The sequence below is a fragment of the Felis catus genome, chromosome B2 (assembly GCF_018350175.1).
Source record: "Felis catus isolate Fca126 chromosome B2, F.catus_Fca126_mat1.0, whole genome shotgun sequence".
Classification (NCBI taxonomy): domain Eukaryota; kingdom Metazoa; phylum Chordata; class Mammalia; order Carnivora; family Felidae; genus Felis; species Felis catus.
Window position 1 is genome coordinate 94,327,300 of NC_058372.1, and position 25,188 is coordinate 94,352,487.

The following is a 25,188-nucleotide window of genomic DNA, read 5'->3' on the forward strand; positions in this document are numbered from 1 at the left end:
ACCTTGCTTAATTTCATTATTTGAAATACATGAATGTTTGAAACTTTTTTTTTAAATTTATTTATTTGTTTTGGGGGGGGCAGAAAGAGAAGGAGAGAGAGTAAATCCCAAACAGTCTCCACGCTGTCAGTGCAGAACCCACTGGGGGGCTTGAACTCACAGAACTGTGGGATCATGACCTGAGCCAAAACCAGGAGTCAGGCGCTTAGCCGACCTAGCCACCCACGAGCCCCTGAAACATTTTTATTTTCAAAAAGAACCACAACAGGAAGTAATGCCATAGTATTTGCTTGCTCTTGTATGATGATTTTATGCAGAAGTTTTGGGCTACATAGTAGAAACAAGTGAAGAATTCATTATTGTTAGTATAATGGAACTTGTTTTACCCTGAATTTAATGACTCAGCACGTTATCTAAACTGTCCTGCTTTTAGTCAAGAAATGGAAAAGTCTAGGGGCGCCTGGGTGGCTCAGTCAGTTAAGCGACTGACTTCGGCTCTGGTCATCATCTTGTGGTCTGTGAGTTCGAGCCCCATGTCGGGCTCTTTGCTGACAGCTCAGAGTCTGGAGCCTGCTTTGAATTCTGTATCTCCCTCTCTCTCTCTGCCCCTCACCCGCTCATGCTCTGTTTCTCTGTCTCTGTCTCAAAAATAAATAAACATTGAAAAAAAAATTTTTTTTTAAATTTTTTTTTTCAACGTTTATTTATTTTTGGGACAGAGAGAGACAGAGCATGAACGGGGGAGGGGCAGAGAGAGAGGGAGACACAGAATCTGAAACAGGCTCCAGGCTCTGAGCCATCAGCCCAGAGCCTGACGCGGGGCTCAAACTCACGGACCGCGAGATCGTGACCTGGCTGAAGTCGGATGCTTAACCGACTGCGCCACCCAGGCGCCCCTGAAAAAAATTTTTTAAAATAAAATAAGTGAATGGAAAACTCTAGCTTTAGAGGTAGTTGTTTTCATTTCATACATCTACTGATAATTCAGTGAATGATTCTCAAAGTAGTATAACAAAGCATATTATGTGTTCACTTGTTATTAAAGAACTGATAATTATATTATGTGCCTGGGTCTTGCCACATTTGTGTATGTCACATGTGCCCTAGTAGTAATTGCCCTTGTTTGATTTTTTTTTTGTAAGTGGCCATGAGCAAGCCTGAATCTTTAATGAAAGAGCAATACAGAACTGTAGTATTGTACTGTAAATCAAAAGCACAGATTTTAATATACACACTGAACGATACCTGTAGAAATTTCTGAAACCTGCCCGTCCACACGTAGGGTAACATGTTAGGGTTTCTGCTGACTTACTTTGCAGTATAATATACATGTTTTATATTACAGATTTTAAGGTCCTTTAAAAATATTCTTAAAATAGAAATTTGTATAAATTTCAGAATCCTTGAAGCATTTCTCTGAACTCCAGAGTTCTTTAAATTTGTAAAAAAAAAAAAATCTAGTTTAAGCATCACTCTTTTGTAGGGCTTCAGATGGGGGCAAGCAGCTTTAGTTGTGGAAAGCTGAGTTTTTGGTGATTTTTTTTTCATTGGATGAAATCAAGATAAGCTTGGAATCTTTATTATATGTGTGGTATGAGAGGTTCCTAATTTTTTGCTCATTTCTAAAAGGGAAAGTGGGCACACTTCCCATTAGTTCATGTTCCCTGGACTTATCCCCATCACCAATCATTACAACAAAGGTGAATATCATTCTGTTCTCAAAGCTAAATCAGCCCCAAGCAGAAGGTAGAAATTGCCTGGGAGGAAAGGATCAAGTATAACTCTTCAGAAAATACTCTTAAAAGGAGAGCAGGATCTGAATATCAATTGTTGCTTTAGTTTCATGATCTCTGCTCCCATATGTTGTTCTCTAAATCACCTGCCTGCTGCCTAATTCAAGCATCGTCCCAGCAGTCCAGAGTATACAGTCTGAAATTAATTCTGCAGATTCTCTTTGTAGATGAATATAAGAACTTTATTCATTTTTCTTAATTCCATTCATGTTCATTTATTACTTCTTATTCAACTCTCTGTCTTTCTGTCTGCTCCTCCACCATTCACCTTTTCCCTCCTTTCCAATTATATAAGTAATATAAAATGTCTGATTGTAAGTCACTAGCACATTTAATTTTTTGAGATTTGTTGGTAATGTCCAATATAGTGCCATATACACATTGGTCTTTACTAGATAGATACTTTTATAAATAATGATGACTTCAATTTCAGTTTATTACTTTTTTAAGAAATGTAAGTATGCCAAGATATCTCTTACCCATAGTGTCTCTCTGTCAAAGATATGTTTTTACAATATTTTTAAATGAAAAATTTGAAACATGCAAAGAAGTTGATAGAATTTTAATAGTGAACACCATTATATTCAATATCTAGATTGTATAATAATTTTCCTATGCTTGTTTTTTCACATTACTTTGCCCAGTTCTCTCTCTGTGGATCCATTAATCCATTTTTTTTGATGCATTTCAAAAGAAGTTACAGATATCAATACACTCCCTCCTTAAATCCTTCAGCATGCATATCATTAACTAGAATTCAATATCTTTTTTTGAGGTAAAATTGATAGATGATGAAATGCACCAATTGTAAGTGCACCTTTCAGTAACTTTAACAATGCCTCCACTTTTGTAATCTGAACCACTCTCAAGACCTTGAATATTATCATTCCAGTAATTCCTGCATGTCTCGCCTCAGTCTACACACCTACCCCCACGCAACAACTATTCTAATGTTTTCCTACCATAGGTTAGATTGGTGTGTTCTAGAAATTCAAACAAATGGAATACACGGTCTGTACTCTTTTTGTTTAAAGCTGCTTTCACTCAGTATTGTTGGAAGACAATTTTCCCTAATTCTCTCAGATTGCTGCATGTCTTGTGAGTGAGGCAATGGCTCTCCTTTGTTCTGGGCTACCTTTTCAAGGATGTTTGTATAGCAAACAACCCTGGAACACAGAGATAGTGTTTCCTTGCAGAGTAAAGGGCAAGCATACTTACTGCCCATTATGAAAAATTCAGCTTCCCGAAGGTCAGTGTTCCTCTCTTGTAATGCAACACACTGTGTGTAGGTTTCATTTGACCTTATTCCTATCACCCTGTGGGAATAAGGGCTTGTGGAACCAGCACAAAAAATGCTGATTACCTGTTTCTACTACTGCTCTGAATAATAAACGTCCTTTGTCTCTGAGTTTGTAGTACTGTGCTTTCTACCAAAGTCCAGAGGATACTGACTCCAATGCAAATTTGTGCATTTTTTTCTCATACCACCAAACAATTCTCCGATACCAGCTAAGTATTCTACAATTCCACTCATTTCTGACACTATCTGCCTGGAATTATTATCAGATCCCACAGGTTAAGTACAGATCCCACAGGCTTAGTACAAGACTGCTCCCCATCACCCCGCTTCAGACATTACTTGTAAGTCCCACCTTGTCACATGTGCTTCTGACCTAATGGCTATAGATTCGAGGTTCCAACAACCTTCTCCATGGGTTTGAGTAATTTGCTAGAGCTACACACAGAACACAGAGAAACATTTTGTTTACTAGGTCACTGCTTTATTATAAAAGGATATAACCTAGGAACAGCCAGGTGGAAGAGATGCATAAGGCAAGATATGTGGGAAGGGCACAGACCTCCCATGCCCTTCTAGGCACGTGAGTCTGCAGTATCTCCACATGTTTACCAACTTAGAAGCTCTCCAAACCTCACCTTTTTGGTTTTTATGGACGTTTCATTACAAAAGCTACATTGACTTACAAAACTTACATTGAAGATTGGCAATTAAACTCAATCTCTAGGGGTGCGTCAGTGGCTCAGTCGGTTAAGTGTCTGACTCTGGCTCAGGTTGTGATCTCGCGGTTCATGAGTTTGAGCCCCGCGTCGGCCTCTGTGCTGACAGCTCAGGGCCTGGAGCCTACTTTGGATTCTGCCTCCTTCCTCTTGGAGCTGGGGTTGGGGTGGGGGTTGAGACCCATTATCAACATCCTCTGGTAGAGTGATATATTTGTTGCAATCGATGAACCGATAATCCATCATAATTATCCCACAGTCCTTTGTTTATATTATGGTTCACTCTTGGTGTTCTGTGGGTTTGGTCAAATGTGTAATGACCTCTATCCATTGTTATGGTGTCATGTGGACTATTTTCACTGCCCTAAAATTCCTATGTGTTCTACCTACTTCTCTCTCTTCACCCTCTGCTCCACCCAATCCCTGGAAACCACTGATCTCTTTACTATCTCCATAGTTTTAACTTTTATACAAAGTCATATAATTGGAATCATACAATATATAGTATAACTAGAGGTAAGATTATGGATGGTCTCAGTCTACAGTCTGGGAGAGGTATTGTAGAATTTTGAGACAGGAGACTAATAGGCTAAGATTTATTCTGAGAGAATATGTAGATATGGAAGATGTTATGGAGTAAGGAGGAGACTTGATGCTGAAATGCCAATGAAGAAACAATTACAATTACCCAGGTAGGAGATAGTCAATTATTTGTCTATTATTATGAGTCTGAATTGCCTTATATACTAATTTTGGGAAGGAGGAATGTAAGATAGAGTTAAAAAAGTTATTCTTTAAGAATACCATGAAGAATAGCCAGAACTTAGTGGTCTACTAGAGTAGAATTTTACTATAAATTTGGAGAAACAATTCACTTATAAATGATACCTATCAAAAATTGTAATAATAGAAGGTGAAATACACCCACATACTAAGAACTGTGAGGAAATAAGCGATAGAATTTATATTACATCAACAAAACATGAGCATACGATAGCTCTAGTTAAAACTGCTGTCCCTTTATTCTCTTAATTGCTATAGTTGACCTGTGTATGCTCCACTTCATCTGATTTGATAATCTGGACTTTCTTGACTGGGGAGTGAAAAAGGAAATGAAATCAAAAGAACTATTTATAATTAGTGAGGAGAAAGCTTGGGGGGGGGTGGGGAAGGGAAGATTTGAAAATACTAAATAAAGCTTTAAAAACAGTAAATTTTTTTTTTGTCATTTTAAGGAGTGTAGGCAGTTGTGAGTTTTCCCCCTTAACTTCTGCATGACATCAGACAGCAATAAAGGTGATGCCAAATTGCAGACTTCCACATGAAGGAATTTGAAGCATCAGATGACTGGTTAAAAACCGTGTTTTCATGTGTCCTATCACTTTCACCATGAATAGTCTCCCTTTGCCTTGAATTTTGAAGTGTTGTTTTTATTTGTTCCATGTAATTGTTTGGTTGTATGTAATTATTCAGCTGCCTTTAGAGTCATGGACTCAGGAGGGGTAAAGACTTTCTGGTCCGGTATTTCCCTAAGTGTGCTTGTCAACTGTAGTCATAAAGAAACGGCTCTGAGATCAATTCAGTCAGGAAATTGCTGGGTTAAATAAACACAGTCAAACAAAATTTTTATTTAGGGAGTGGAGAGGAGGGGTATGGAATCTCGGAGACTTTAATATATGCTAATGTGATTCATCTAAGGAGAAACAAGGTAGAGCATTTTACAAACTTACTTGACCACAAAATCCTTTTTTCATGGAGTCTTTCTTGGAACCATTCATTGTTCCTTAGAATACACGTGGGGAAACTCAAATCCCTTAAATTTACGGATAAACAGAAAAGAGATGAAATGGCTCTTTCAAAGCTGTGTAGCTGTTTACTTAAAGAAATGGACTTGACCCAAGGGCTCCATCATATTTAGTTTTGCTTCCTTTTGCCCCCAAATTCATAAAAGTCTTTGAAAACTACATGATATTCCAAATTAGACCCATAAAATACACACAAAAGCATTTGAAAACATAAAACTAATGATTTAATTATTTTTAGTTATTTTGAATTGGCACATTGACTTTGATGAAAAGAGATCGAAAAAGCCAATTAATATTTGTAACCAAGGTTACACTTTTGCAATCGGGAAACTTTTTCCCCTCCACAGAAATCCACTATATTTCAAACTGTAAAAATCTATTTCCTTTCAAATTATAAAAAACAAAAACGTACAATAATGTGTATACCAACAAGCTTTCCCACTTTCCGAAAAAAAGAACTGAAGAAAAGAACCTCCTCTCTATATAAATAAACATGTATGTTTTAAAAACTTCTTTATGTAGGTGGTATTATGGTATTCTTTTGTAACTGGAAGCCTGTTCCTCCCACTGCCCTTCACCCATTTCCCCCCAGCCATCAGTTCTATGTATTTATGAATCTGTTTCTGCTTTATTTGTTTGGTTTTTTAGACTGCACATATAAGTGAAATTATACAGTTTTGTCTTTTCTGTCTGACTTACTTCACTTAGGATAATACCCTCTAGGTCCATCCATGTTGCAGATGGCGAGACATTTAGATCTTTTCATGGCTCAATAATATTATATAGCTACACTCTAATCTGTAAAATTGGTTTCCCATTGGTGGACATTAGGGTAGTTGTAATTTTTTTTTAACAGACAGTGCTGCAGTGAATTTTGATATAGGTCTTCTTCTTTTGTTTTTGAACCTTTGTGTGTGAGTATGTCTGTAGGAGAGTCCTTGAAGTGGAATTGCTGGGTCAAAGAATATGCACATTAAAATTTTTGTAAGTATCACCAAATTGCCTTAAAAAATGGTCTTAGTTTATCTCCCATTGCCAGCATTGCAACAGGAAACCTTAAAATGGTGTAACTTTTATTGAACTTAAAAAAAGATTGCATACTTTGTAATGGCTAATAGTGAATATCTTGCTCTATGAATTTGAAAATCATAGAGAAAATTTATAAAACATTGATAATCATGATCTCTCTTTCTCTCTGTCTCCCTCCCCTGCTCTTTACAGAGCAAATTATTCATGGAAGGATTTAGAAGCCTAAAAGAAGGAGAACCAGTGGAATTCACATTTAAAAAATCTTCCAAAGGCCTTGAATCAATACGGGTAACTGGACCTGGTGGGAGCCCTTGTTTAGGAAGCGAAAGAAGACCCAAAGGGAAGACACTACAAAAAAGAAAACCAAAGGGAGATAGGTAATCATTTTACTTTGTTAGTTTATGAGTTTTGTATTTGGAAAAAAATTCTGAAAATTTATTTGTATTTTCTATGTTATTGGGTTTTATATATTCTAACCAAAGTAAATAAAATGCTATTATTGTGTAGTTGAATAAACTCTATCAGGAATATAGGCTACCTTGCAGTTTGAACTCTCTGTGTGCACTATTTCCACCAGACTGTTCTGAGATCACAAAGGAGGAGTCAAGGTTCCCAACAGATAGTGTTGTCCCTCGGTACGTCGTAACACCTCACCTGTTTTCTCAAAGGAAAATACATTTATTGTTTCATCTGTTTTTAAGAGATAACTCATATATAAAAAATATTAAAAAATTGTAAAGAAATCAGGAAAAAAGTCATTTGAAATCCTAACCAGAGGTGGGAATCATAATATATATGCAGTATTTTTGAAACTTGCATTTTTTAAATCACTTAACAGTATATCATGTAGCATTTCCTATCAGTCATAAATATCTGCATAAATTCCCACTGTATGAATGTACCAGAATTTATTTATTTATTATTATTTATGTATTTATTTTTAATGTTGGTTTATTTTTGAGAGAGAGAGAGAGAGAGAGAGAGAGAGAGAGAGAGAGAGAGGCAAAGAGAAAGGGGGACACAGAATTCGAAGCAGGCTCCAGGCTCCTTGCTGTTAGCACAGAGCCTGACTCGGGGCTCGAACCCACAAACTGTGAGATCATGACCTTAGCCAAAGTCAGATGCTTAACCAAGTGAGCCACCCAGGCGCCCCATAATTTATTTATTTTTTGAATGTACCAGAATTTATAAGCATCTGACTTCAGCTTAGGTCATGATCTCACAGCAGGTGAGTTTGAGCCCCACATTGGACTCTGTGCTGACAGATCAGAGCCTGGAGCCTGTTTCCAATTCCGTGTCTCCTCTGTCTGCCCCTCTCCTGCTTGCACTCTGTCTCTGTCTCTCAAAAATAAATATACATTAAAAAAATTAAAAGAAATGGACCAGAGTTTAAACAAGGCTAATAAACTAATTTGTTAAATTTAAGCTGTTTTGAATGCTTTGACCTCATCAGTAGCATTACAGTGGGAATCCTTATATGTACATTTTTGAAAAATTGTCTGATTATATCCTTAGGATAAATACCTAATAGTGAAAAAATTGGATCAAAAACAGTGCATTTGAAAATTTTTGATATCTAGGAGTGCCTGGGTGGCTTAGTTGGTTGAGTGTCTCTTGATTTCGGCCCAGGTCATGACCTCATGGTTTGTGAGAATTTGTCCCAAGTTGGCTCTGTGCTGACAGCAGGGAGCCTGTTTGGGATTCTCTCTTTCCCTCTCTTGCTTGTACTCTCTCTCTTTCCCTCCCCCACTCGTGTGTGCTCTCTCTCTCAAAATAAATAAATAAACATTAAAGATTTTTTTTTATTATCTATTTCCAGGTTGCTCTCCAGAAATGATTAGGGCCAACATACAACCCCTTCAAAAATGAGACTGCCCGGGGTGCCTGGGTGGCTCAGTCAGTTATGCATCTGACTCTTGATATCAGCTCAGGTCATGGTCATGGTTCATGGGATGGAGCCCTGTGTCAGGCTCTGCACTGACAGTGTAGAGCCTGCTTGGGATTCTCTCTTTCACCCTTTCTCTACCACTTGCCCACGCTTGTGCTCTCTCTCTCTCTCTCTCAAAATAAATAAATAAACATTAAAAAAAGTGAGACTACTCATTGAATGATGTCATTTTATTTTATGTTAAGATTTTATTATTTTTGAAGTAAACTCTACACACAATGTGGGCTCAAACTCCCAACCCTGAGATAAAGAGTCACATGCCTTACCAATTGAGCCAGCCAGGTGCCCCTGAATGATGTCATTTAAAAAATATTTTCCAATGGTTTAGGTTAAGAGGTAACAGCTCATTTTTTTTCTTTGCATCCTTTGATTATATTAGAGGTTAAATATATTTTTATTTTTTCAGTTTTTACTTCTATGAATTATATATTTCGTGTCCTTTTCTCATGTTCCTATTGAGGTGTTTATTTGCTCTTATTGATTTGTAAGTTCGCTTTTTAGGAAAGAACTCAATTTTCTTCTTTCCTACTATGACAAACCCAGTTCTTTCCTACTGTGTTTTTCTCTTGTGTGTCTCCTTTACTTTCACACGGCATTCCATTTCTGACACCAAGTGTGTGGCGATTTTACCCCCACACCAAACAGTTCTCCACAACACCAGCTGGGTGTCCTACAGTTTAACTCAATTCTGACACATCTACCAGGAGATAGAGTCAGATCCCAGGTTAAGGGCTAAGTCCCACAAGACTATATCCCTCCACACACTTCAGATGTCATTCCAAGAAGTGGGTCTGGAGGTTACCCACAACTTCTGTTTGGCTGTAAATCAGAGGTTCTCACAACTCCCTCCTCAGGTTTGATTAATTTGCTAGAGTGGCTCACAGATCTGAGGGAAACACTTACATTTACCAGTTTATTAAAGGATATGGTAAAGGATACAGAATAACAGCCAGGTGAAGAAAACATAGATTGAGGTCTGGGAGGTCCCGAGTACAGGAGCTTCTGTCTAGGTGGAGTTGGGGTGCGTCACCCTTCCATTGTGAATGTGTTGGTCCATCTGGAAGCTCTCTGAACTCCTCACTACTGGGATTTTATGGAGAATTCCTCACATAGGCATGATTAATCATTAACTTCATTTTCAGCCTTTCTCCCTTCTTAAGAGAATGGAGAGCAGGGCTGAAAAATCCAAGCTTCCAATCATGGTTTGGTCTTTCTGGTGACCAGCTCTCATCCAGAAGCCACCCAGAGTTGCCTCATTAGAATAAAATACACCCTGGTCACCCAAGGAAATTATAAGAATTTTAGGAGTCCCGTGTCAGGAACAGGGGTCAAAGACTCCTGTTAAAATAAGAGATGGTCCTATGTTAGAACAAAGGAGATGTTAGAACAAGAGATGATTCTAGTGGTCTTCTCACTTAGGAAATGATAAACATTTTAAGAGTTCTTGCTAGGAACCAGCTAAAGAGACCAATATGTATTTTCAATATTCTCACATTCTCTTTGTATATTTGTGATGTTAACCGTTTTTGCAAACAGATAAATATCTTTTCAGCTTGTGAAATATAATTTAGATTTAATTATAGTAACTTTTAAAAACAGTTTTAAAGTTTTGGATTTGTATACAGACAAGTCTGTCACTGTGCCCTTGATGCTGTCCAACTTGATTGCTATTTGCCTTTACAAATTAAAAAATTAATAATATACTATATCTATCTATATTTTCTTTTTTCTATCTATATTTTCTTATATAATTTTTATTAATTTATCTTTTACATTTAACTATTTCTTCTCTTTGTGTATAATTTGTTTTTGAAGAGGACTATTAGGATCTAGCTTTCCTTTTCTCCAAGTTCATAGCTAGTTATCTCAATAGCACTTATTATTGCCTGTCCATATTTTACCCTGGTTTGAAAAGCCATCAGTAAGACAATAAATTCAGTTTTCATCTGCATTTTTAGGAGCTTATTTTTTATATATATAAAAAAAAGTCCATGAAAATGTGTATACTGGTACACTTACCTATTAAAGTAGTTTTTCTGCCCCTGAAGAGAGAGATAGTATATATATGTGTATATGTGTGTATATATATATATATATATATATATATATATATATACACACACACACAAAAGTCAAGTAAAGAAAAATAAAACAAAGTCCTTTATTTTTCCATGTCTTCTTTACATTTATTTTTTATTTTTTAATGTTTATTTTTGAGAGTGAGAGAGAGAGAGAGAGCGTGAGCAGAGAGAGAGGGAGACACAGAACCCAAGCAGGCTCCATACCCTGAGCTGTCAGCACAGAGCCGGACACAGGGCTCGAACCCATGAACCGTGAGATGATGACCTAAGCCAAAGTCGAATGCTTAACCAACTGAGCCACCCAGGCACCCCTTATCATGTCTTTTAGATAAAAGTTTAACTATAGTTCTGGAATGTTTTACACATGTGCTAGATTGGACTCAGGAAGAGAGGGAGAGTAGTAGAGGTCAAGACTAGAGAAGGAAGATAGCAGGAGATTCCTGTAAGACTGTCAACCATTGTAAGGACTTTGATTTGAAGGAAAATGGGAAGCCATTGGAAAACTTCAAGTTGAAAAGTAACATGAGCTGATTTATCTCCTTAAAAGTGTCATTCTGGCAGTTGTGATGACAGCACAAAGTGCAGGGGCAAGGATGGAAGCTGTGAGATCACTAAGGAGGCAGTTCCATTTATGCAGAAAAGACATACTGGTGGTTCAGATTGGGATGGTAGTAGTAGAGGTGGGGACAAAAACCCTGACATTGTGAACGTACAGACAGACAACAGGATTCACTGTGGTTCAGAGGTGGACCGTGAGACAAAGTAAAACGTTCGGGATGACTCCAAGATTTGTTTGGCCTAAGCAACCAGAAGGATGGAGGGACCATTTATTTACCAAGAGGGAGAAGACTAGGGAAGGAGCACGAAATCAGAAGTATGATCTCAGATATATTTAGTTAGAGATTTATTGTAGACATCCAAGTGGAAATCATACATTAAGCAGGTAGATGCATGAGTTTGGAGTTCCAGGGCTAGAGATAAAAACTTGGCAATATTCAGCAAATCGACAATATTTGCAGCCTTAAGACTGAATGAGATCACCATCAGAGTGAGCCCTAGGGCACTCCAGCATTTAGGGATCAGGAATTGTAGGAGGAATAGCAAAGGGCACTAAGTTAGAAGGAGGGAAATAGGAAGAAAACCAAGAGAGGGTTTTATCTCAGAAGTCAGGGAAAGAGGTATTTCAAAAAATCCAGTGTGTGAAATGGTGCTGACATGAAATGATTAAGATGTCCACCCAGACTTTTTCTTTTTGTGATTAATCAGCAATTTGTGGTGAGATACTTTTAGGCCATGTAAATATCCCATTCTTTATCAAACTTTCCATTTTTCATTTATTATTTCAATATGGATCATGAATTTCTGGGTTTTTTTTCAATAAATTGTGTTATGTATTTTAATGCTCAAATTTCCCAGATTCTCTCACTAGGAGCCCCTTCCAGCTGGTTTCTGTGTCCTTTTGACACATCCTATCATTTTTTGAGTATTTCTTACTTATTGGCATAAAATACTTTCAACTCCTAGCCTACAGAGTATTTAAAATAATGGTATTAAATAATTGCTTCGGTTTGCTAAAGTACTAGAAAGCCAGAATTCCAGTTAATTTCTATTTTTTTTTTAAGTATTTTGAGAGAGAGAGAAATCGTGAGTTCTGGAGGGACAGAGAGAGAGAGGAGAGAGAGAGAGAGAGAGAGAGAGAGAGAGAGAATCCTAAGCAGTCACCACACTGTGAGTGCAGAGCCTGATGTGGACACTGTGCACACACTGTGCACACACTGTGTGTGCACAGCCTGAACCATGAGATCATGACCTGAGCTGAAGTCGGTCGCTTAACCGAAAGAGCCACCCAGGTGACCCCAGTAAATTTCTATTTTGAAAAGTAAGCATTGGTATATTTCTGGGTTTTTTGTTTGGTTGAAGAGTTGTTTTTATTTTATTTTTAAGATTGTGATATAGTAAAATTAACTTTTTTCTTTTGATGTATACTTCTGTGAATTTTCACACATGTTCATGTAGCTACCATCATAGTCTGGATTCACAACATTTCCTCGTCCTCAGAATTTCCCTTTGTCTTTTTTAACTCTGTCTTTTGTAGTCACTCCTCCACCTAAAACTCTTGGCAACCACTGACCTATTCTCTGTCACTATGGTTTTGCCTTTTCATGAATAGAAGTGGAATTGTACCTCCCCTCCCCCAGTTTGATTGAGATATAATTGACATACAACATTGTATTAGCTTAAGGTGTTCAATATAATGATTTCATATATGTAAATGATTACCACACTAAGTTTAAATTAATACCCATCACTTCACATAATTAGAATTTTTTTCTTGTGATAAGATTTTCAACATTACTCTTAGCAACTTTCAAATACATGATACATGTTATTAACTTTAGACCACGTGCTGTACATGAAACCTTAGAACTTATTTGTCTTACAACTAGAAGTCTGTACCTTTTGATCACTTTAACTTATCCCCCCCAGCTCCCAGCCTCCACCTCTGGCAACCACCAATCTCTCTGTTTCTATATGTTTGGTTTCTTTAGATTCTAAGATAAGTAAGATGATATGGTATTTATCTTTCTCTAGCTGACTTATTTCACCTAGCAAATGCTTTCAGGATCCATTCAAGTTGTCCCAAATGACTGGATTTCCATCTTTTTATGGCTGATTAATATTTGTATGTGTGTATCTCACAGTTTCATTATCTATTCGTCAGTAGGTTGTTTCTGTGTCTCAGCTATTTATTGTAAATAATGCTGCAGGGTACATGGTGGGGGGTAGATATCTCTTCAAGATAATGATTTAATTTCCTTTGGATATATACCCAGATGTGGAATTGCTGGATCATATGGTAATTCTATTTTTAAATTTTTGAGAAATCTCCATATTGTTTTCCATTTTGCCTGAAATGATTTACATTCCCACCAACAGTGGGACAGTTGGGTGCAGAGAACCAGGAGGAAGAAGATAGCAATGTAAACTTCCCAAATACTTAAAAAGCTGTTCAAAAGGAACTGTGATAAATATAGGACAACACAATGCAAGTGAAAATAAGGAGCAGCAGTGATAAGGGTCTGCTGTAGATGTGGTCTCCCTTCCCTTCTGCCAACAGTGCACAAGCATTCCCTTTTCTCCACATCTTCACCAATGCATGTTATTTCTTGTCTTTTTATAATAGCCATTCTAACAGATGTGAAGTGATATCTTACTGTGCTTCTGATTTGAATTTCCCTGATGTTTAGTGATGTTGAGCACCTTTTCATGTACCTGTTGTCCATCATATAGTTTTCTTTGGAAAAATACCTATTCAGTTCCTCTGCCTATTTTTAATCAGACTATTTGTTTGCTGATGAGTTGTATGAGTTCTTTATATACTTTGAATATTAACCCTTCATCAGATACATGATTTGCAAATATTTTCTCCCATTCTATAGGTTGCCTTTTCATTTTGTTAATGGTTTCTTTTGCTGTGTAGAAGTGTTTTATCTTGATTTAGTTTCATTTGTTTGTTTTGCTCTTTTGGTCAAACCCCAAAAATATTTTCATTTTGTTAATGGTTTCTTTTGCTGTGTAGAAGTGTTTTATCTTGATTTAGTTTCATTTGTTTGTTTTGCTCTTTTGGTCAAACCCAAAAAATCATTGCCAAGACTGATGTCAGGAAGCTCACACCTTATGTTTTCTTTGAAGAGTTTTGTGCTTTCAGGTCTCCCATTCAAGTGTTGAATCTATTTTGAGTTAGTTTTTACATATGGTGTAAGATAGTGGTCCAGTTTTGTTTTTTTTGCATGTAACTGCCCAGTTTTCCCAACACCATTTACTGAAGAGACTGTCCTTTCTCATTGTATATATTCTTGGCTCCTTTGTCATAATTTTCCATATACATGTGGGTTGATTTCTGATCTTTCTGTTCTGTTTCATTGACCTATGGGTCTGTTTTGATGCCAGTACCATATTGTTTGATTACTACTCTTTGTTAATACAGTTTGAAATCAGAGAGTGTGATGCCATCAGCTTTGTTATTCCTTCAGGTTGCTTTGGCTCTTCAGTGTCTTTTGTGGTTCCATTCAAATTTTAGGTTAGTATGTACTATGCCAGTGAAAAATGCCATTGGAATTTGATAGGGATTCCACTGAATCTGTAGATCACTTTGAGTGGTATGAACGTTTTAACAATATTAGTTCTTCCGGTCCGTGAGCACAGAAAGCTTTTCATTTATTTGTGTTTCCTCACATTTTTCCATTAATTTCTTGTAGTTTCAGTGTATAGATCCTTCACCTTCCTGGTTAAGGTATTTCATTATCACCTCCTAAATATTTTATTCTTTTTGATGCAATGTAAATGAGACTGTTTTCTTAATTTCTCTTTCTGATAGTTTACTGTTAGTGTATAAGAACCCAACTGATATTTGTATATTGATTTTGTATTTTGCAACTCTACTGAATTCATTTATTAGTGGTAACTATGTTTTGGTAGGATCTTTTTAGGCTGAATTGTATGTGTGTGTGTGTGTGTGTGTGTGTGTGCGTATCATGTCATCTACAAATGGAGATACTTCTTCCTTTCCAATTTGAAAGCCTTTTAGTTATTTTTTTTCTTGTGTAACTGCTTTGGTTAGGGCTTCTATTACTATGTTGAATAAAAGTGGCAAGAGTGGGCATCCTTGTATTAGTTCTGATCTCAGAGGAAAAACTTCCAGCTTTTCACCATTCTATAATTAATGCTAAGCTGTGGGTTTGTCATTTGTGGCCCTTATTATATTGGTGTGTTTCCTCTATACCCACTTTATTGAAAGTTCACATTATGAATGGATGTTGAATTGTGTCACATGTTTCTTCTGCATCTATTCAGATGGTCATATAATGTTTGTCCTCCATTTTGTTAATGTGATATATTTATTGATTTGTGGATTTGAACATCCTTGTAATTCTGGAATAAATCCCAGTTGAAGTGAATATGATCCTTTTAATGTATTGTTGAATTCAGTTTTTTAATATTTTGTTGAGGACTTTGCATTTATGTTCCTCAAGGATATTGACCTGTAATTTTCTTACAGGATTCTTATCTAGTTTCAGTATCAGGGTAATGCTGGCCTGATAAAATGAGTTTAGAAGTATTTCCTTCTCTTCTGTATTTTAAGTGTTTGAGATGGATTGGTATTAAGTCTTCTTTAATTGTTTGGTACAATTACCAGTGAAACTATGTAGTCCTCAACTTTTCTTTGTTAGGATTACTCTTTAGTAGTAATTCATGTACTCAGATTTCCTGTTTCTTCATAATTCAGTCTTGGTAGGTTGTATGTTTCTAGGAATTCATCCATTTCTTCCAGGTTGTCCAATATGTTGGTGTATAATTGTTCATAGTAGTCTTTTTTGAGCCTTTGTATTTCTGCAGTATCAGTTATAATGTCTCCTCTTTAATTTGTAATTTCGTTTATTTGAGCCCTCTCTTTTTTCCATAGTAAGTCTAGCTAAAGGTTTTTCTGTTTTATCTTTCCAAAGAACTGGCTCTTGGTTTCACTGATCTTTCTGTTGTCTTTTTGGTTTCTATTTCATTTATTTACACTCTGATCTAAGAAACTGCCCAATTTTTTTTTTTTTTCAGAGTGGTTGTACTCTTTGGAATTCCCACCAACGATAGTATGAATAATAGGAGTTCCAACTACTCTACATCTTTGTCAGCATTTAGTATTGTCAGAATTTAAAAATTTAACCATTCTAAAAGATGCATCGCAACATCTTATCATGGTTTTAACTTTCATTTCCCTAAATACTACTGATACTGACATTTTTAAATATTTTTGTGTCTCTTTATATCTTCTTTGGTGAAGTGACTGTTCATACCTTTTGCCCATTTTTACTGGATTCTTTTCTTGTTGCATTTTGAGAGCTCTTTGTATAAATTGTGGATACTAGTCCTTTGTCAGATATATAACTCACAGATATTTTTTCTGAGTTTTTGGCTTATTTTTCCAATGTCTTAAATATCTGTCACAGAGCTAAAGTTTTACATTTTGATAATACAGTTATAATCTTTTATTTTATGTCATGTTTATTTGATGTTATGTTTAAGAAATTATTGCATAATCCTAGGTCACAAAGATTTTTTTCTCCATGTTTTTTTCTTGTAGTTTTATATAGTTTAATGTTTTATATTTACATATCAATCTATGTAGAATTAATTTTTGTATGGAGTTGAGGTTTAGACCCAGGCTCATTTTTTGTGTATGAATAATATGAATTGTTCAAACACCATCTGTTCAGAAAAATATCTTTTTTCTCCTGGAATGTTTTTAAATTAAATTACAAAGTTTAATCTAATTTCTATCCTTTCAGGTTGAAAAATTACAACTCTATAAAGTTTTTATTACATGGATTTAATATATTTAACAAATTCAAAATTGGGTTCCATCACTCAAAAGAAAGTATTTGTTCAATTTATATATATATATATATATATATATATATATATATATATATATATATATATGATAGAACCATATTTGTGAGGATTTATGTCTTTGTGGCAAGAAATATAAAATAATTTTAAGGATTTTGTCTTAATTTTACATAAACTGTTTATAAAAGAAAGTGGGATTTTTTTTCATTCTGTCTTAAAATTCTGCTGAATTTAGCATACAGTTACCAGTGTTCAGTTCAGTAGCAGTGTGTTATCTTGTCTTATTTTAAGTCCTCCACATTTAAATGTTTTTTAAAAAATTCACATGAAATAATTTCTGATTTATTTTTGCTGTTTATTTTTTAGTGTATATTATCAAAAGAGGAGAGATTTAATGACCCCTAAAAAGCTCTCTTTAGAATGAAATGAAGGTGGTTAATATAAAATTTTAAATCTCCATTTTTCTTCTCAAAATCTGGTAACTCTTTATTTTTTATAAGACCACAATTTACTTTGAAGTAAAAGAAGTAACTTCTAACAGAATGAAATTGTGGGGGAAGATAATAGAAGGATTATTTTATTTACCACTGTTTTTAGTATTTATATGGAATAATCAGGTCAAACTATAATATGCAATTAAATATTTCATGTGATAAAATTTCAGTTTATATTAACAAATGATTAGTGTATTAGTAAATTACAAATATTAGTAAAAATGATGTGGACTGAAACAGATGGTCTGGAAATCTTTTTATAAAGTTGAAATGATCTTAGTCACTTATGTAATTAAGGAATAAAAATACATTTAAGTTTTAAAAACATTTGAAGTGCATATACATACATGGTAGATATATATATTGGATGTATACATATAGCTTCATTTTTTTATTGTTTATGGTTTCTGTTTTTACCTCCTTTTTCATTCTAAGTTTTTTCTAGGGTAGTGACTATTTTCTTTGTTCTCCTTAACCTTCCACATCTTTGACCCAGCCACACAGTCCAAGAAGTGCTGTTCATAATAATGCAGTTCTTTTCAACAATGTTGACCTGAAATTTTTAAAATAACAGAAAATAATGCCAATGTTCTATTGTTTTCATTCCACTTCAAGCAATATTTTATATGCATCACTGCATTGACACTTGATTAAGCTTTTTTATTTTCTACATGAGTTGAAGTTTTAATATATTTTGTTTAGAAAGAAGGTTAATTGTTATGATGTTCAGTATTACTGCTTTTGGCACAGAAGTGTGGGAAATTCCTTTCATTTGATCATATTAAAAAGACTTGTTAACTTACCATTTTTAAGATGCTCTTCATGTAGACTTAAAAACCGATTACGAAATTTGACATTCTTTATAGTCCAGTATTAGAATGGCACATTATGATGCATTTACCATTTATGGTCAGAAAGACCAAGTGAATATAAACAGAAACTCATTATATATGTCTAATTTATTCTCAGCTTGGAAGAGCTAACTTGCTTTTAAAAAATAATAAAAGTGAAAATGTATGATAGTAAAGTTATTTTTACAGGGCCAGAATTTTTTGGTTTTAAATTCCTTAAATTTGCGAAAAGGTTTTGGAAACCATAAGATTTTTTTTTTTACTCTACTGAGGCTTTTCTCATTGAAGGACTGTATATTTTCATTTGTTTATTAAAAAGAAAAAATATTTAATGCCCTCATTCACCTTTAGAGCAAGTGAGCTCAAAACTAACCCTCTTCTACCCTTCCCCCATCCACCTCAGCAGTATAATGTCTTCCTCTCATTATCTTTGTGGTATAACTTAAAGTTTTTCAGGTACTTTATAGTTAGGAATTATAGTGCTGTGTTTTTATTCATTTGGAAATCTACATACCTAGCATCCCTGAAAATAATAAATCTGCTTAAGTTTATGATGCCATTTTATTAAGGGTATCTGTTTTGCATTAAAAGTTCTTCAGTGATTTTTTTCATACTTATTATATCCCAGAATTTGCTCCCAAAAGAAAAAGGAAAATGCCCTTTAGATGCTGGAGATGTTTGAAAACTATAAATCAACAAATTCCAATAAATAACTGTTTCACCCTGATACTTGTGTGATTAGATTTAGGAATTTGCTGTTTAGTAGGTTCCTATTGTGGAAGAGAAATCTCTCAGGCATGAATTGATAGTCCAGATCCTTTGAGGTCTGTCTATTCTGACCTATGACCCCTATTCTTACAAGGTCAACATCTGAGGGCAGGAGATTAAGGCAGTTTAAAGACTGGAATGGTAAATGGAATGGAAAAATTAGCCAGCACATTTTGGGTGCAAAACATCAAAGTCATCAAATAGTTTGCTTATTTTAAACCTGGCTTATGGGCGTAACAAGCTAATTTTACTGTTTTTTGTTGGAATCAGAAAATTTTAATAGCCATAATTGAAGATTCTATTTATACAATAAATTTAACTGTATAGTACAAATTAAGTTCACGCTTTACCTACCTCAAAATATCCGAAAATACAAAAATAATTTGTCAGTTTCAATACATTTTAGTCTTGTGTCTGTCCAGTTTGGATACTTAATTAAATTCAAATTGTAATAACGTTTACTTTAGTTTTTACTCTGAAATAATTTTAGTTTATCACCAATGTTGAATAAAATACATGTGCACCTATGTTGGCTAATAATTTCAAAGTGACTGAGGATTTAATTGTGATTTATACTATTGACTTTTAAGAAAAATCTATTTTTAAAAGGTAAAGGTAGAAAATAGAAGAAAGTAAATTGATTACACAGAAACAGTTTCTCCTTTGTCTTTCTTAGACTTTGCTCTTTTATATTTCACTTTTCCCTCTTAAATGTTTCTTTAATTGTATGTGTTTCACTGTAATTTCAAAATGTAGACTTTAAATTTTAGTTCCTATGTTTTGGTCCCTTGTAAGAAATTCTCCATCACCCTTTATTTCACATTTTTTTGTATCCTGGACAGCTGTGGATTTGTATCTTCTGCTTCCTACTAATGACTGGCAAGGGCTGGAGCTGAATAACTGAACTATTGCATCGAAGTTGCCATTGGTAAAACCAATGGAATACCTGAGTTTCCTTAATTCTTTAGCATTTTTTATTCTACCCCAAATTTTCTTATTGTAGACTTAATTTTAGGTTGGTTTCTCAAGTCCTTTCTTCTTGTGATCATTTTGCCAGAGATCTCTTAATGAGGCAATTATAGTTGTTTCCTTCATTCACATTATCTTAGCAGATGCTCTCCCTGCTGTGACCTCTGTTCAGACTGGGCAGACAATATGCCATTCTCATCACCCTGCACAAGACATTGTGTGGGGCTGAGCTTCATTTGGTGCTGCATAGGTCTCCCAAGATGTCTGATGAGAATGGTCAGAATCTAAGTGGCAAGATAATCACAATTTTAGGTCGATTTTCTGATTGCTGTTTTATTTTCAGCAAAATGAACAGTAAATGATGCAGAAAAGGGTATTCATTCCAGAAGCAACTTAAACAATATTTCAAGTAGGAATTGTGGGTTTAACAAGTAACTTTATATAACTTTGCTCCTTTAGACTGTGGTCTTGGTGAAGTGAGATCAAATATTCATAGTATGGTTTCAATACAAAGAGTTACAAGAATTGCCTAATATTTCAGAATTTGGAGGTCCTTTCAAAAAAGGAAATTAATTTAGCCTTTACTACTAACTGTATATTTTTAATGAACATATGACATTGTTCAGAATAACACTTTTAAACTTAAAACATAAGTCCTCATGTTTATATCTGCTATGGTGTCCACTCTGTTTCTGTGTGAACCCGATAAGGACTAATTAAGATGAAGACTAATCAACAAAAAAATTTCCATCCTTTACACTTGCTAAATCCCTCTACTTGAAATACTAGTGTTAAGCCTCAAGCCTAAGTAACAATCCAGGTAATTACAAAATTGTTAGCAGCCTTGAGCTAGCTTTTCTTTATTCTCCATTAATAAGGAAGTATAAGTCAAATTTCGTTCTGCTAAGTTTGAAGAGCCTATGCAAGGTTCTTTCAAATTTATACTGGAATTTTAATAGTTTGAAATTTGGTTGAGATAAACAGATCAAGAGTTATAACTTGAATTGTTATACTCCAATGAGATTTTCTTTTGTTGGTGTAAATAAGATTACCTTATTTATATAATAATTTATAATATGTACATTTTAATCTGCTTGCACTTATCAGTAAAAAGTAGTAATTTAGTAAGTCAGGTTCTAATTTAGAAAAATCAGATTCATAATTGGTTTTATATAAAGTAATACTTTTAATAGATACATTTTCACATGATGAGGGACCATTTTTAAAGTGTAAGGCCTTTGGATATAAGCAGAGAATAAATATTAAATTTAGAAAATGTTCTGTAAAGGTAAAAAGCTCTTGTGATCATCTTCTCTTAAAAGAAAATCTCAATTCAAATAACCCAGAATTTTGGCCTCTAAAATTTTTCTTTAAATTTAGTCTTGTCTATTGTATGATTATTTTACATATGAATTAATAAGGAACAAAATCAAGTGTTTTCCTTCCTTTTGGGAAAGAGTTATTTGTTGACTCTTAGAGGCGATAGAAAATGTTCAGAATCCCTAGAAATGCTAAAAAGTTTATTTAGCCCTTCCATGAAGGCTACAGATATTATTTATAATTTTTATAATTATTTTTAAAACTCTCAGTTTTTCAAGGATCACATATTAAGGACAACTGTTTCCTAGCTCTACTCATGAATTGGGAAAGCAGGATATGGTCACAGAGGAGCCTAATTGCTGAATGCCAAATTTGAACCTGGTCTCTTTAAATTTGAACCTGGGCCTGCCTCCTCATTAGCCATTCTACATGGTCACAAATAAAAACTTATATGGATAGCAGTTTTTTAACAGGACCATTGTATGAAACTGCTATTAAGTCACTTCCTGCTTTTTCCTATTCGGCTGACTCAGGACTATATTCCCTGATTTGAGCATTTGCTTTTAGTCCCCTCAGTTTTAGTAGCCCGTTTAGAGTCCCCTCTTGGGTTTATTATTGAAAGTACTGGAGGTACTACCAATGCAATAAGAAAAGGAAACAAAACTGAAAATCTAAGGATTGAAAAAGAAGAAATGAAATGCTTTGTTATATATAACAGTAGGGTTTTATATCCATAATTATCTACAGATAAGTTCGTGGAATAGTTGGAATAAATGAATAGTTGGAATAAACAAATTTGACAATATTGCTAGTTACAAGTTCAGTACAAGAAAACTGAACTAAGAACAACTGAATATCAAGAATGCAAAAACAATTCTGTACCCCAGAAAGTTCCTATAATTCCAAAAAAGGTTTATTTTACAACTGGAACATTAACCATATTATACTATACTAAGGAATAAATCTAACACAATATGGCAGACTTCTATGAAGAAAATGATAAACTTATACTGAGAGATGTAAAAGCAGACCCAAATAAATGGAGAAAGGTATTTTGTTAATGAATGGAAAGGCTCAACATTTTAAAGAAGGTAATTCACCATAAAGTGATCTACAAATTCAATGTAATTCCATTCAGAATTCCAATAAGCTTGATTCAAAAACTGATTTGGAAGTTGATAGGGCCAATATAACCACATAGTTTTGTAGATGAGAACCAAAGTGTGAGGGCTCTTTCTACCAGATATCAATGTTTGTTATATAACAACTAGGTAAGTATATGGTAATTAAGTGAAGCAGTGGCCCAGTGAAAGACAAAGAGACCTTTGATATATCACAGAGATGGCATTTCAGATCTTAGAAAATAATAAAAGTATTAGAAATGGTGCTGGGATAGTATCAGTCCATAGAGAAAAAGTAAAAATGGACCCCAACCTCATACCATGTTTAAAGACCTAAAAGTATAAAAACTTTACAACTTTATTAGAAGGAAATATAGGAGAATATCATTGTGACCTTGGGTTTGGAAAAAAAAAATGTACAGAAAGCACAGACCATAAGAGAAGATTAAATTAACTATTTCAGAATTTAAAACTTATACCTGGCAAAGGTTTCATTCAGGAAGATAGAACTCTAAGTCTTATGGAAATTGGGGATTTAGATCTTAAACAAATATGGGAGTTGCTAGGGAAGGGAAGAGTGAGTCCGTCGATGAGAGAAATAGTCATAGTCACTAACCACTCTTCACAAACCCTGGAGTAGACCGACAAATCAGACCTTGTAGGGAATTCCAAAAAGCCAAGCACATCTGGTATTGCAGGGGACCTGAGAAGAGGGAGCCTCTGAGGAGATCTATGGAAACTGCTGCCTCTGTAGTTAGAACCTCTCTAGGTTTACAGATGATGGTGGCAGGCAGCTTGCCCCTACAGGGCCAACATCAGGAAAAGAAGCTGGGCATAGAACACCAGATAGAATGAGCTGGGACCCACTGGGCAGATCTATGTCTGTCTGTTAACCGTGTCTAACCACAGTTACCCTCCAAGAATAATGGCTTCTGTTTCATTTCAGCCTTCCACATTTTGTACAAGTTTCTCTTTTTGGCTAACTCTAACCCAGAACCATCTAGAGAAAGAGCCATGACCAAATTGACATACAATAGTCCAGCACCACAATATAAACAAAGTTAGAAAATAGATATAGAGTGGGGAAAGATATTTGCAATGTGCGTAGTTGATGAAGAATTAGTATCCAAAATATGTAAAAGACTACAAATAAAAAAGAAGTAAAAACTCAATAGGAAATGAGCAAGTAAATAATAATTTATGAAACTAAAATATTCAGTAGACCAATAAGATGCTTAGCATTACTAATTTAAATGGGATACCTCTTGGCTTCCGCTAAATTAGCAGAAATTTCAAAGTCTGACATTATTATGAAGAATGTTATACAGTACTGGTCAGGACTCTTACTTGATACAACACGTTACATTTTTTAAATATTTATTTATTTTATTCTTTTTTTATTACATTTATTTTTGAGAGACAGAGCACAAGTTGGGGAGGGGCCAAGAGAGAAGGAGACACAGAATCCAAAGCAGGCTCCAGGCTCTGAGCTGTCAGCACAGGGCCTGACGCAGGGCTCCAACTCACAAACCATGAGATCATGACCTGAGCCAAAGTCGGACACTTAACCGACTGAGCCACCCACACGTCCCATGTTTGTTTATTTTTTAGAGAAAGAGTGTGAGCAGGGTAGGAGCAGAGAGAGAGGGAGACACAGAATCCAAAGCAGGCTCCAGGCTCTGAGCTGTCAGCACAGAGCCCGACGTGAAGATTGAACCTGCAAACTGCGAGATCATGACCCAAATCAAAGTTAGAAACTTAATTGACTAAGCTACCCAGGTGCCCCAATTGATAACAACAGTTTAGAGAGCAAACTGGCAATATCTGGTAGAATCAAAATTGTTTATATCCTTTGATTCCACTTCTAGGTGGATTTCCGAGAATAGTGTTTTTTACTATTACTATAATAGTTTTTACTAGTGGGTTGGGGCCCACTAGTAGTTTTTGTTATTAATTTGGTGGGTTATACCAGCATTATTATTTTTAATGAAATATTATAGAATAAAAATCAGAGTGCATTGCATGTAGTAAAGGTAATTGTTGTTTCATAAACTTTTGGGTCATACTGTGCACGTTTGTGTGTGAGTAGAGTCATAATGCAGAATGTTTTCTCAGTGTGGGTCATGGTCACATGCACACAAAGAATTTTACAAAAATGTTTATTGGAGCATCATTTGTAATAGCTAAAAAACTGGAAACAATCTAAATGTCTATTAACAAGAGAATGTTTAAATTATAGCATATTAGGTGGTACTGAGTTAAAATAAACCAATTTGAATTACCTTTATCAATCTGGATAACTTTCTTTTTAAAAGGCCTACTATACTGTTGAATAATAAAGCAAGTTGCAGAGTGATTTATGCAATATTTCATCTTTACTGATTTTTAAAAAGTATCAGGTGAGGGGCACCTAGGTGGCTCAGTTGGCTGAGTGTCCAACCTCAGGGTCTAATCATGATCTCACCGTTCATCAGTTAGAGTCCCACGTCAGGCTCTGTGCTGACAGCTCGAAGCCTGGAGCCTGCTTTGGATTCTGTGTCTCCCTCTCTCTCTGCCCCTCGCCCCCCCCCCCAGCTCATTTTCTCTCTCTC

At 35.1% G+C, this 25,188-nt stretch overlaps 1 protein-coding gene across 3 annotated transcripts in view; it reads left to right on the plus strand.

Moving 5' to 3' along the window:
• LIN28B (lin-28 homolog B) overlaps nt 1-25,188 on the plus strand; it is a 132,103-nt gene that overhangs the window by 63,404 nt on the left and 43,511 nt on the right. For all 3 annotated transcript variants that reach the window (XM_023254203.2, XM_045057887.1, XM_023254204.2), the window contains one exon: nt 6,836-7,020. In XM_023254203.2, coding sequence (XP_023109971.1) covers nt 6,836-7,020 — 185 coding nt within the window. The remainder of the gene's footprint in view (nt 1-6,835; nt 7,021-25,188) is intronic.